Source organism: Chionomys nivalis, chromosome 1 (assembly GCF_950005125.1).
Source record: "Chionomys nivalis chromosome 1, mChiNiv1.1, whole genome shotgun sequence".
Classification (NCBI taxonomy): domain Eukaryota; kingdom Metazoa; phylum Chordata; class Mammalia; order Rodentia; family Cricetidae; genus Chionomys; species Chionomys nivalis.
The window spans coordinates 90,175,297-90,189,999 of NC_080086.1; the positions used below are offsets into that span (position 1 = coordinate 90,175,297).

At 39.9% G+C, this 14,703-nt stretch overlaps 1 protein-coding gene across 1 annotated transcript in view; it reads left to right on the forward strand.

The window, feature by feature from the left end:
* The window catches only part of Gprin3 (GPRIN family member 3), a 71,565-nt gene extending 59,640 nt beyond the window's left edge, over window positions 1-11,925 (forward strand). The window contains exon 2 of the mRNA XM_057772006.1: window positions 1,831-11,925. Coding sequence (XP_057627989.1) covers window positions 1,939-4,206 — 2,268 coding nt within the window. The 5' untranslated portion in view covers window positions 1,831-1,938 and the 3' untranslated portion in view covers window positions 4,207-11,925. The remainder of the gene's footprint in view (window positions 1-1,830) is intronic.
* The last annotated feature ends 2,778 nt before the right edge of the window (window positions 11,926-14,703 follow it).

A 14,703-nucleotide genomic window follows, 5' to 3' on the forward strand; every position in this document is an offset into this window, starting at 1 on the left:
TCAGGAACGTGCTTTCGCAACTAACCCACTTCCCTGGAACAGCTAGAGTGAGATGCGTCCGTGCTGGCAACCACTACGATCCTTTCTTCCACTCAGCCTCCCCAGGCCGCACTGCTGCACATTTGCCTTTGCAAGAGCAGTTGCTTCAAAGTCAAGTCTCGCTGTGTATTTTTATCTGGTGACAAATGATCTCGCCCTTCATGGCTGAAGCTCACTGGTTATTGGCTTCTTGTTAACTGTGCTTTCCTGTTATTTTACCCACATTTCCAACAGATTATTTGATATCCTTTAAATTTTAAGGGTTTGGGGTATAATATAGATATGTTCAAATGTCTTCCAATTTTCACAAACCTTTTTTCCTCAAGTATGTAATCTAAAATATATTTTATGGAACTTTTTGTTATGTGGAAGTTTTGAGCTTCACGGTCCTACCCATTTGTTTTTCTTTTTCTTTTTTACAAATGACCACAAACTGGTGATTTTCTTTTCTTTTTAGTTTATTTATTTTTATTTTATTCACATTGGTGTTTTTCCATGTGTGTTGGGTCCCCTGGAACTAGAATTAAAGACAGTTTTGAGCTGTCATGTGGGTGCTGGGAATTGAACCCAGGTCTTCTGGATGAACAACTAGTGCTCTTAACCACTGAGCCATCACTCCAGTGCCCTGTTTGTTTTCCTTAATTTGTGCCTTATCACAAAGCATACTATTGCTGCCCTATTACACTTATGGCTCCTAGATTTTATTTCTTACATGATCTTTATTTGTGTCTTACACTTTAATGCTTTAGTCCATGTAAATATATCTAGAATTTTTTCAACTGGAATACGATTAATAAAACAAACTTTCCCTTCCTTTCCTTTTAAAGCAATTGTTCCCAACCTTCCTAATACTGTGACCATTTAATATAATTACTCAGGTTGTGGTGCCCACCAACCATAAAATTATTTTTATTGTTACTTCATAACTGTAATTATATTCATATTATGAATCATAATGTAAATGTCTGTGTTTTCTGATGGTCTTCAGTGATTCCTGTGAAAGGGTCATTTGACCCCCCCCCACCAAAGGGGTTATGACCCCAGGTTAAGAACAACTGTTCTAGATCTTTTACTAGTCTTTTCAATTCGATCCTTTAACAGAGTTGAGATGCCCCTCTTTTCAAAAGACTAAAATCCCCCTAACATCCAGACCCATTTCTGGGAACTCTGTTGCAAAGATTCTTGATCTCCTTAGGTCTACTTAGTGCTTCGCAAAGTTAGTCCCACTAGTAATGTGGGATTTTATTTTTCTGACAAATCAGATTACAATGACGACTTCTGAGTTATAGAAGGTAGTTATGTTAAAAACTTACTCAATACACAGCACTAGAATGTGAGCAGAAACTCTCCAGTCAAAATAATATTAGTGCAGCTAGAATATTTTTTCAGTCTTTCTACCTCAGGTAGATTTTTATATAAGAAGTTTCTGTTGTGGTTGTGTGTGTGTTTGTCATTTTGTTGTTATTTGCTTGTTTGTCAGTCCTAGAGAAGGGACCTGTATCAAGGGCACCACCTCCTAGGAACTGCTCTGCTCTTGAGCTTTTCACACCTTTTAAGAGAAGGTCTCCCTCCCTTGCCCAGGCTTACTTTCCACTGTCCTCTAGCCCTAACAGTCCTTGAACTTGTGACCCTCCTGCCTTTGTCCTCTGAGAAAGGACAGGTCTGTACCACCAATCTGGTTTCAAGTAGAAAGGTTTTAATGAACTTATGTGATCCTGAGTAGCAGCTCACTATTTTCTTTCCTCCTGCAAAGGTATGTATATTAACAACACTGTTTGTTTGATTCCCCAGGCCAGCTCTTCAGAGGACTCATCACTCTATCTTTTCTCTGAGCTCTGACTACTTCCTGGAGAAAACATACATGGAACAGACACTGGAGTGCTCTTGGAAAGAAGTCCCATGGGGACTGTACCTGAGTCTCTGAGAGTGACGAAAGCCTCCATAGTGACAACGTCTGGAAAGGAAGAGGGTCGAGGAGAGCTGCAGAGTGTCTCCCCACAACAACCTGAGGCAGAGAAGAATGCTAGTGGCACTGGCAATGTCCCTGCTGAACTTAGCACTGGGCTCAGCACAGCTGCTGAGGCCCTGATGCAAGCTTGTGTGCATGAGACCAGCCAGTCAGACATGGCATCTCCGGGTGTCCTCCATGAGGTGGAGCAACTGTCACCCACACACAACACTCCTGATGACTCCCAGCTGCAAGAAAGCAAGGAGCTGGCAGCACCAGGCCTGCATCCTTCGGCAGAAAAGGAACTTATATCTGCACACCATGCCATCCAAGGTGACCTGCCAAATACCAGCACCTGTCTGGTACCTGAAAACTCCTTGGGCAAATCAAAGGCAAACTCAAACAGTGAGAAACCCGAGAAGTCAAGTTGTCCTACCAGGGTCACCTGTTGCAGCAGCAAAAATCAAATGCTCTGTGATTTTCCATCTCCAGAAAATAGCCAAGGAATTGTACGAGCTTCAGATCCAGCAACGGCGGGTCACCTGTCCCCTTCTGCAGACAGATCTGGTGAGGAAGGGCAGAAAGTCAACAGCGACACCACAGTGGGGTCCAGTGAACCTCTACCAAGAAGAGGGTGCTCAGAGAACAAACAACCCTCTGACACTGCCTTGGACACCATGGATGAAGGATCTGAAAATCTTCTACCATCCTCCCTCACCAGCAGAGATGCCACCTGTTGTCCGGATGAAAAGAAAGTGCAGCTGTTAGAGCAGCTTCCGGCGGCATCAAGGTTCAAAGAAGCCAGCACAATGACCTGCCATGCTGAAAGGGAGGTTAAGGAGGTCCCAGGCAGGGCTTGGCAAGACGCCGAGGTGCAAGCAGTGGCAAGTGTGGAGAGCAGGTCTGTCTCTACTAGCCCCAGCATCCTTCCAGCATTCCTAAAGGAAATCCCTCCTCCTGAGCACGAGAATGGGCAAGAGCAGCTACGTGTAGTTTGCCATGGCAAAGGCAGTGGGGGCCACTTACTGGAACTCTCTAAGAGCATGGTAGACCCCCAGGAATCAAGGCAGTGTCCCAACATTGTACCGCAGGTACACATCCAGCCAGCTGCTGCCGCTCCTGCAGCTTTCAAGGCAGAATGCAAACAGGAGAATCAACCAGGAGAAGCCTTTAAATCTTCACTGATGGCCTCCAGTCAAAACCAGGATACAGAAGATGGGGAGTCTTCAGCAATCAAAGAGGCAACTTCAGGGCAGCCTGCAGGAACTAATCCTGGCTCCCAGAAAGATAACCCCACTGACCAAATTTCCCTCCTGACTGGAAGTCAAGCTGGGATAAATCATGGGTTGGGAAACTCTGAAGCCAGGTCATCTGAATTTGTAGTGAAAACTACAAATGACCACAAAACACAGCCAGACCGCAAACCCTCTGACTCCCGTGGAGGTGTCGGTAAAGATGGCCAGCTGGAGAGCTCGAACCCCACTGATAAAAGGGGTGCAAAGGATGGGAAGCCCGCTTCTCCTCTTATTGTAAAAGAGCCCACACCTGGGACCACCTGCTCCATAGATGCCAAAATCCTACTACTGAATCCTAAATCTCAAGAAAATGAAGGTACCGGACCAGAGGCCAATCTTGCGCCCTCCCCAGGGAGGAAGAGCCAGCAGAACACCTTGGAAGAACACAGACAGACCAAGACCACCACAAGCCTGAGCCTGCCATCCGATGGCACCGGTGACTCAAGCCCAGGCTCCGGCAAGAGGACCCCTTCTCGCTCAGTCAAGGCCAGCCCACGCAGGGCCAGCCGGGTCAGCGAGTTCCTGAAAGAGCTCAACGTGACCGCGGCTGCTGCCCAGGTGGGCCTCACACCTGGAGAAAAGAAGAAACAGATGGGCGCAGACACCAAGCTGCAGCTGAAACAGTCCAAGCGAGTCAGGGACGTCGTGTGGGACGACCAGGGCATGACCTGGGAAGTGTATGGTGCTTCCTTGGACCCAGAGTCCCTGGGAATTGCCATCCAGAACCATTTACAAAGACAAATTAGGGAAAATGAGAAGCTAGTTAAAACACAAAGTGACCAGACTCGAAGATCTATCTCCTCAGATTCTTCTTCAAATAAGAAGCTCAAAGGGAGACAGCAGGGCGTTCTGCAGTCCATGCTGCAAAACTTCCGGCGCCCCAACTGCTGTGTCCGCCCAGCACCATCTTCTGTGTTGGACTGAAAGGAAACAACACCGCTGTATGATCTGTGGTATTTCTTATGTCTATTCGTGTCAATGCTTAAGAGTTTGGATTTCTGTTTTGTTTGGGGTTTATTGTCCTTGTTTTCGTTTCAGACTTAGCTATTCCAAACTATCTGGTCCTCCGTAAATAAAATGCCATTTCACATTGAAAGAACACAAGAAGTGAAAAAAAGCTTGGAGGTGGAAGAAAGAAAAAATATTCCTCACTGAGGTTTTCCTAATACATAATTGTTTATAAAAACACATTTTCACTACATGTGAGTCGTGTGGTACATTCCCTAAGTCTATCACAGGGTGGTATTTCCACTAAAATATCCACTTTACATTAAAACTAGCAAAAACCACTCTTAGCAACACTATGATGATTTCTAGTCTTACTAAAGTAAGGATGCTAGGACCACAAAAGTTAAGTAGTTCATAAGAACCTTAATATGAAAAACTGAAACAAATTCAACTAATCCCTGGGACAAATAAGATAAAATGAAAGTAGTCAAAAGTATATAATAACAAATATGAATTGGCTATAGGCATCTGAAGCTAACCCTTTTTATGTGAACAAGTTCTAGTTAGAAAGGTTAGCTATGCCTCTAAACATGAGTACTGCCTGGACCAAACATGAATTTAAATCTGTCCATTTTCCTACACTGAAAGCAAAGTGCATCTCTCTGTCCTTCTGAGCAAATTAAAATGGGGAAAATTAAAATTACTCTAGGGGAAGTATCTGTGACTGGAGCCGTGAAATTAAGGATAATAGTAAATTCTGAATTGTGAATTTGTCCTCTGGTAACAGTTTCCGATTCCTTAAATGCACAACCTAGATTCTTCCATATTTATCACTTTTCAGAGACATCCTTCAGAGAGCTTTGTGAAATCGTAGCTTTGGGTGGCCATGTTGTCTCACTGGTTTCTACAGCAGAATAAACATGGACCATGGGATCATCGGGTGAAAACAGTAACTTGCACATTGGGGTAGTATGGAGAAGGAGCACATTCATTTTCTCTAGACAGTCCTGATCTGAAGGTTGCTGTTAACACATGTGAAAGACAGAGCGGCAGTTAGCTGCCTTTGCTGAAATCACTCACCAGCAATGAGGACCTGCCATGTGGTTTCTGTTTTCTTTTTTCTTCAGAGACTCAAATAGCAAGGGTACAGCCAAATATCTACTTTGGATTTTTTTTCAATTTATTTCTATTTTGTAGATTATAAATATAAAAATTATACCTGAGCTCTAAAAACCAAAGCTAAATTGCCTTTGATGTCTAGGAGTGAACTTGACTGTGTATAAGTAGGCCACGGTGACAGCACTCTCTGAGTCGGAGAATGATAATTACGGTGTTATACTTGGAGCTTATAACGAATTTTTAATAAGGCACATTTTCAGTTTCCTACTAATTGGTCTCTATTAAAAATGCTTTATAAAGTAGAAATTACTGTCAAATTGCTGATCAAATTGCTGTATTAATGATTAGAGATTTAGCATAAAACTCTCCTTTAGTATAAGTACCCATTTGTCTCAGATGCCTTTGCTGGGACTTAATCTATCTCCCATCTTGCACACACTGGGGCCTTCTGTCACATGTCAGAACCCATGCTGTGTATACACAGAGTACCCCCATGCATAGCCAGGAGCAGCTGCCCACAGAGCCCACTCCAGATGGTGGGCCCTAGCAAGCCTTTACACTGAAGTGTTGCAGCAGGCTGCTCGTACAGAGAAGAAAAAATTCTGATCAGTAATAATGTTTGCGGGTTTAGAGTAAGCATAAAATGCCTAGATAGTTAATGAAGCAGAGGCCTGAGAGAGCTGTAGGCATCTGTCCCAGATTCAGTAAATCAAAACTCTTCAGTTGGGTGTTATAGTTGTACCTCTCAAATCGAAAACTAAAGAAATGTTTGATTACTGAGTTTGGTTTTCTTTGGTACTAGAACAAAATTCATAATTTCTACAAGACTCTAGAAAGCATCACAAAGTGGTACAAAGAGGTTTTGGCTTTGGTCCTTCTAGAAACAGCAGTGGAAATGACTTACCAAATGGATAAATTAAGCTGGGAAGCTGTTCAGGTGTTTATATCACAGAACCTACCAGTAGACACGCTCGTAGTTAAATTCTATTTGAAGTTTTTCCTCCCCATAAGCCTATGACACAGCATTTGACCTTCAAGACAACACCGGAACCCCTCACCTTCTTTGACCAGGGAAACACATGGTGTCTTTCCTGGCACACTCACTCTCCATCTCTTGTTCTTCTTGTTTTATCTGTGTGACACACACTGGCTTGAGAGTTATTTGTGTCTCTCATTATTTTTTAACATGGTATTTAGACTTTCCCAATACATATTAGATTTTAAATATAGATATATTGTAAATGCTTTATTAAAGAAAGAAATAGAAAAGATTTCTTGGATCAGTTGTAAAGGAAGTGAGAACTCAGGGTCTAGAAGTTCCTTCAGCATTTACAATGTAAAGATGATGCTATACCACTTATGAAGAAAATACTAGAATTCTTAAACTGTAATTATTCTGTTTCTGTGACCATGAGACAAACACCCTAGCTTCTACTATTTGTTTATCATGAATGATTTTATAACAATATCTTTTTGAATTCGTGGTTTTTGATGCCAGGGCCGCCTATGTAAAATACAGTAAAACCCTGATCAACCCATCATTTTGAATCAATGACATAAGATAAATATTTTGTTATATCAAAGTTAACCCAAAACATGTGTGTATGTATGTATGTTCAAAATGAAATAGTTGTAAAACAGATTCATATGTTTTCCTACTTTGATCAGTTCAGCTATCCTGACTGTAATTTGATTTTTGATAATTTTTTTATTCTTAGAAATCATCCAAAACATTATTTTGCATAGCTCTATTCCCAGTATTATAAATTAAATATAAAGCCGAAGTAAGTTGGACTGAATGTGTATGTAAAACCTCTACTCAGAGGCTGGACTTCGTAACCAAATCCTTAGCAGGAGCTTGCTATCTTGAAGAGAAAGATGAAGATAAGGAAACTGTCATTTGGTTGAATCTGAGAATCTTGAAGTTTTGCTGTTCTCAGTTTGTGCTGTTTTGCTTCATTTGGGGATCCTCCATCATTCTGGGTATGGTGTATACCACACCAAAAATAGAACACAATGGGGCTTCAACTTTTATTTGTAGGGGGTGTATGACAGTGTGCTTTTAATGTCACCCGTCCAGTCATTTTTATATTCACTTTTACATTTACTGAAAATATGTGAGAAATCACTGTCTCGTTTTACTTCTACAGTGGAAGTGCTTTTAAAAGACCCCCTTCTAGTGCCACATGATCCTCCATATTTCTTGTCTACTTTTTCAGATCAGTATAAAGAAAACAATATATTAGGAAAACATCTGCATATAGGTATATATGCGTTTATTAGACCCTGGCCAGTCGTGGCCTTTTGTGACTCAGATTCACTAACTAGCTACAGTGCAGCCATGGAGCCGAGGCTGTCTACTCTCTCCGGCTTCGTTCTAAGTGGTGTGTGAGAAATGAACTTGTGAACTCCCCAGTGTGGTGACAGAGTGAACTCCGAAGTCTCTTAAGTGAGCTGACAACATTGTCACTACCACTGCGTTGTCTACATGATGAGTCAGAAACCTTCTTTCTGACCATTTCAGTACCCACTGAGCCACATTCATACCCGAGCATTTTGATTTGTTAGCGGTGTCCCTTGATGTGTGCACAGCCTCTTTGGTTCTTTCCAAATGCAGGTCAGCTACTGCTGACCCCTGGCAAATGAAACTGCAATCTGTGAATCTCCTTGGGACCTTACCCTCCCTTAATGAATTTCTGTAACTGATAAGTGACTATAAAAGTCATCTGTGCAGACACATAGGCTTATTAATAACTATATCATTTTGAACAATTTTCTAAAATTAGCTTTGTAAATACTTAAGCAGTTTTTCCATGAACTTTGTCTTACTTTTGGAACAGAGACTATTCTCTTTGACTAAAAAATTCAAGTAAGTTTGATTTCAATAACCAAGAAACTAAATGAAGAAGTGAGGTGGGACATTTCTGTCTGATGGTGATAAATGTCAGAGGTCTTTACTGCTACGCTCACCAGCTCAGCTACGCACTTGCCACAACCGAATAACCTCTCTCAAATAAATCCAATACATCTGTAAATGTGTATATAAACAAACAACGGATGATCCTGAAGACACTTTGGCTGTTAGGAAAACCGAGGTGACAATAATTATAAAGGACATCCAAATAACTGCAGTCTCAATAACATGGTGGTGGGGGCCAGAATGGTGCAACAAGATGTTATTTCCACATTGTTTTCTAAAACCCAGATATCTCAGAAACCAATTTGAGGATAAAGACTGTTGACTGTGAAACCAAAGCCAAGCAATACCATGCCAAAATGAGGCAGTTGTACCAGCAAGCGCATCAGCTATGGGCACACATTATGTAAGTATAGTTTCTTCTGTGAAGGTTGACAATCTCAGAGGATACGTGGAGGGACAATTTCTGCTTTCTGTTGGAAAGCTTGGTGAGATGCTGCACAGATGGAAACCGCACCCATGACCAGGAGCAAAGGTTAGCTTGCATCTCTGTGTGTGGCATCATTCCAGCCACACCTGAAGAGGAGTCACTAAAAGTCTTGTTGGCTTCCAATTCAAACCAGAACCTTTGTCAAATAAAAGGATTGAATTTACAGCAATTTCTCTTCCAGGACACTATCATGACATATGCAACTCTCTTAACTTGACATAGTGGATTGCCAGATGTGGCAATGAAAAGCAGGCTCCCAAAAGTACTGAAACACAGCCCTTCTAGCAAAAGGAGCCTCAAATAATGCCTTACAGAGAATGTTCTAGATACTTTCTGAATACTAATGACTCATCAAGTGTCTTTCTGGGTTCAAGTTCAAAATTAATTGGCTGCAAAGTATTAGGAATTAAGTCACATATTTTGCACTTCAGGAAAAGACACTGATGATCAGCCAACAAATGATAATTATGATGAGATGTTCTCATGATTTGCGAGTGCTATGGAGAATTAAGTGGGAGAGAACATCGAGCCCCTAGATCTCTTCAATGTGAAAATGTCATTGGTTTTCTTTTCCCTAGGTATAAAATTATAATTTGGGTTTGTTTTATTTTAACATTGCTGCTAGTATTAACTTTTCTTATTTTAAAAATTAACCTGTCTCTTTTGGGAAAACTTCTAAGTATTAAACAGTTTCTTTCTGATTCATGTGACTTATTAACTCTCCGTGAAGGTGGTGTTTGGAGCAAACCACCCCCGATGAGCAAAAGGAGCTTGTCTTTGTCTGGAGGCATTCTTACTAATTTCAGTGTGGATTCATGGGCATTCATTTTAGGCCATGTCTTGGAGTAAGTCACGTTCTACCATGTCTTGAAATGACACATTGTGAAATGACAGTGTCTAGTCCTGAATTAGAAGGAACGACTACCAACGCTTGCTATCAGGGGATCTACAGGTACCTAGTATTAAAGATGACAGAAGTCAACATGGCCTGAGAAATCAAGAAAAACTTTCAAGTAGCAATTCCTAAATCTCTATATTTATTTACCTCTGCTGTACTAATGTGTGAAAAATATGTTGTGCATAATACTGTAGCTGGTTGTGGTATGTCTGTATATTCTATAAGTATGTGTAGTCTGTGAGTAACTGCCATTTTCATGTGTAGGAAAAAAAATCGCATGCTATAGCCCATTTCAAGGCTATTTCCTATTGCCAGGTAGGCACATTCAGGAAAGTGAATAAAATCAACAAAAATGTGCATGTATGTTCAGTAACAGAGTAGATACTTTCAATTGATGATGGTCAAGAGGGACCAGGCTTGGTTTGGGTTTTTTGGTTTTTTTGGTTTGGTTTTTATCATCTACAAGAGTAGCCAGCATAGTTACCGCAAAGGCTGAATGGAGTGGTCTGTACATTTACATGTTACTAAATATGCCAGAGCTAATTTCACATGCCATTAGTCACAAGTAAGGTCAGTTCTTTGACCACTGGGTTGATTGACATTCCTCACACATCCTCTGTGTTAAGTGTGTGACAGTATGTACATACCATGGGTGTGATTGTGTACATACCTTGTATGAATTATCTAAATTCTCTAAGCAGTTGCAAGAAAGCAGAATGAAGATATAATTATTCAAAAGCCTCAAAAGGGCTAGTCAATATGGATTTCCATTTTCTACACATAAAATGTGTATATAGCCAAATGTAAATATCATATCCAAATTGAGTGCACACAAAGTGCATTTTATTCATACTACTACATTTGAATAAATCATTAGCATATTAAAACAACTAATTAACAGCTACATCTTTCCATGACTTTCCTATTTGACATCTATTAGTATTGAACTCAATGATATTGCACCCAAATGGCAGAGTTTAAGTGTGTGAAAGTCCCGCCTATTTAACATCTCACTGAGTCTGGTATTTGAACAGCTTCAGGGTATTAATACTGCTTTTTAAATACAGAACTATATCTGGAAATGACATACACTGGGGGAAACTACTTATATTTTGGAAGCTGAATTTGGACCTTTACCAGTATTTATACTCACAGCCTGACAGAAAGCTTACATTTTTGCTGAAGTCTCCCTAGCTTTCTCCAGTGTACATAATCATTCAAAGTAGAGATAATCATAGGCCTTCTCTTGATATTAGTCAAACCATGTGTACCCACACTGAAGAGAAATAAAAGTTCAAAGTGAAAATAAATTATAGGTGCTGTTGGTAAGAAAGGACAGAATGAACAATTGGAAGTTCCTTAAGAAAGACTCAGGTACTCTACAGACTAATCCAAAGGCCAGAGCCGTTAACCAGTTATTGGTAATACTAAACAAAATTATACAATCTATCAGTTTTCAGAAAGGAATTGACCAAAGTTTTCTCATTTCTTCTCAAAGAAAATCCTCTGCTAAAGCTAAATAAAAATTAGAGACCGACATTCTTAAAAGTTAGTATAATTTGACCCCAACTCTATGGCACTAAAATCTGTTAGCTAGTTGCTGGGCTGACAAAATGAACAGAAATATCAGCATTACTCCTCGATAGAGAATTCTATTCAGTACAAATACAACCACTTTCACTAAAGGTTATGAATAGCATTTGAACACACATTTATGGGTTAGGAAGTGGAGGTATACTCTTCACACCTTAAAGATGGGTAAGGTTAACCATTGTACAAACACTACATGACAGCAGACAGCTGGGTTCACCTGTGATAGAAATACAGTTCCTGAAATCTTGATGTTCACCAATTTTGCTCTTGCATAAAAGAAATGTATGTACTCTTGAAAAATGTATACAATTTAAATATCACCAAAATATTCCATCAATGTGACATTTACGGACACTGACCAAAATGAACTACCATATTTAATCACTGAACAAATGGTAATATTCAAAATTGAAAGTATGAAACTAGTTATGGCATAATGTCTTCTATAAAGGTCATAAAATAGTTTGTTTAAGAAAGTTCTCTTTTCTTGGATGTTGTTCAGTAAACTTCATTTTCGTTCATGGAAGGTCATGTTTATACAAAGATAATGATTTCTTAGACTGCAACCTTAATTTTGCATTTGCCTTTGGTTTTTTAATTGGTATTTAAAATACTGAGATTCAGCTGGCTAGCTACTTTTGTCCTTAGAAGTTTTGAAATATGATTTTTTGCATCTCACTTCCCATAATAAATATAATATGAAATAAAATTTCCTACACTTCTATTGCTGTTTCTATTGTCACCATTGCTGTGGAAATTGTTTCGGGATATACCTGTCAGTTGATCTCCTGACTGACATTTTTCTACTAAGAATGTGGAGTAGAGCCTAGAGTGTTTACCATGAAAGAGATGTGTTTTCCTTAGATTAGATAGAATTCTTATTGGGTCAGCAATGCCTCCTGATTATCATAAGCACAAGTTCTCTTGCACTTGATAGAGTGAGGTGGTGGGGAGATTGAATATGTCTGTATGTTTATGTGCATTTATCTTTGTGTGCTTGTGTGTATATGTGTGTGTGTACATGCAACAAGCCTGTATGGAGAGATATAACAGCTTAGTGCTGCTGGAACTATAGGTAAGGTGGTGGAACCTAGATTCCCTTTTATCCACACCCTGCTGTCTTTCCTCCAAGATTATTGCTGTGCTCTTCCAACCTCTGTTCCTGAGTAAGTTTTTGGATCCTGTCATCGTGATTCCCAGAAGGCAAAAGGAAGTCCAGTCTTGTCCTTGATTTGGTCTTGATGATTAATTAAATGAACATCATACTTTGACCCTTTTGTTTCTTTAAATTTGTCTTCATTTTATCAAAGAACTTTTAAGAAGTATAAGATTTATAAACTTAAACTTTACAAAAATTTGATTAACTTTCCATAAACTATAAACCAACTGTTCTCAACCTATGGGTCATGACCCCTTTGGGGGTTGCATATCAGATATTTACATTATGATTCATAATGGCAAAATTACAGTTATGAAGTAACAACAAAATAATTTTATGATTGTGGTCACCACAAAATGAAGAACTGTATTAAATGGTCATAGCATTAGGAAGATTGAAAACCACTGCTTAAAACAACTATTTGTTTAAGCAGTGATAGCTTTAAATTTTCCTGTAGTCATTCAGTCTTTCTAAATTAACATGTACATCTAAGTACATCTAAACATATGCTGTCACAGTGTCAAATGGTGCCTGGGGTAGCTATTACTCTTCTATACTAAGATATTCTATCCTGGCCAGGCAATGGTGGCACACGCCTTTAATCCTAGGACTCGGGGGCAGGGGGAAAGCGGAGGCAGGTGGATATATGTGAGTTCCAGGCCAGTCTAGTCTACAAGAGCTAGTTCCAGGACAGGCACCAAAACTCCAAGAAACCATGTCTCAAAAAACAAAAACAACAAAAGATACTCTATCCTGGCTCTGTTAAGCCTCAAACATTTCCATTCTAGGAGACACTGTCTGGCAGTGGTCACAGGGAGATTACACTAGATTGCTGTCTTCTTAAGTGACTCCTCTGCCAACTATTCTCACCTTCCCCCATTTTTAGGTTTGAGAAATGTGCAGAATAGGTCTTTCGCATCATTTGGCTTAACTGGAGTGATATTAAATAAAACTTCATGTGCAAATAAAGTTGTGCAAAATGATATACTGTGTGATACACTGCAGCTTCCATGGTGAGATTTTTTAATCTTCAGGGGGTGGAGATGGTGGGATGAGAAGATGAGTTTGGGGTACATGATTTCTTTGTGAAATTCACCAAAAATCAACAAAAAGCTAAAAATGAAAACAACTATTGTTAGTGAAGAAAGACCATCCCTTTCTAAGCCTTGCAGAATGACTGAGTACCAGGCCATCTGGGTCTATTGTAGCTACATAATACACATCATCAACTTGGTGGTCCATCAACGTATTATTCACAGCTCTAGGGGCTGAAAAGTCCATCAGAAAAAGTTGGTTTGCTGTCTAGTGGGTGGCTTCTTTAGCTTAAAGATAATGTTACTTCACCGTATCCTCACATAATAGACGTAGCAAGGAGTGTCAGGCTTCTTTTATAAATGAGACAATAGTCCCATCTGTTCTCATGCCCTAATCACCTGGCAAAGATGGCACCTCCTACCACCACATCAGGAGTTTTGATTTACATGCAAATTTTTGGTGAATAAATACATTTGGACCACAGCAGACATTTATATTTTTTTCATTTTCTATGTAAGAGTGTTTTGCCTGTATGTTTGTGCCATATCTACAGTGATCACAGAGGCCAGAAGAGGTCATTAGATTGACTAGAACTGGAGTTACAGGCGGTTGTGAACTGCCCTGTGGCGTGCAGATTCTGGGAATTAAATACAGATCTTCCAGAAGAGCAGCAAGTGCTCTTAACTACTGAGCCATCTCTTCAGCACCACTGATACATTTTTTAATGAACTTGTCAATTTACTAATCTATAACTAATGTTGTAAATGCCAACATTAGTTCAATTTTGCCCACACCATTATAAAGTATTAGTGAGCTAATTTTTAGAGTTTCAAAATTTGTAGGTGTAGTAACTACACTAACGATGTTCTGCAGCCAGCTTTTCTGAATAAAATGTAGAGAACTAACATAATTAAATTCGTATTATCTGGATGAATACTAAACATGCTTGAAGTGCTTCTCTGGAAGGAGGACTGGCATCTCTGGAATCTCTAAACCTGGTTTGTCCCTACTTTACATGCCTCAGTTAAACTGTGTTTACAAGGAAGTTAGATTTCATGAAGGGCTGGAAAAAATTTACTTGGTATCTATATTTTTTTTCTTTCTTTTTCTTTTTTTTTTCTTTATTTTATTCTTTTTTAAATAAAATTTCCGCCTCCTCCCTGTTTCCCATTTCCCTCCCCCTCCTCCCACACATCGCCCCCTCCCCCCACTCCTCTCCCTCTCCCCCCACTCCTTTCCCCCTCAACCCACTCCATTCCCCC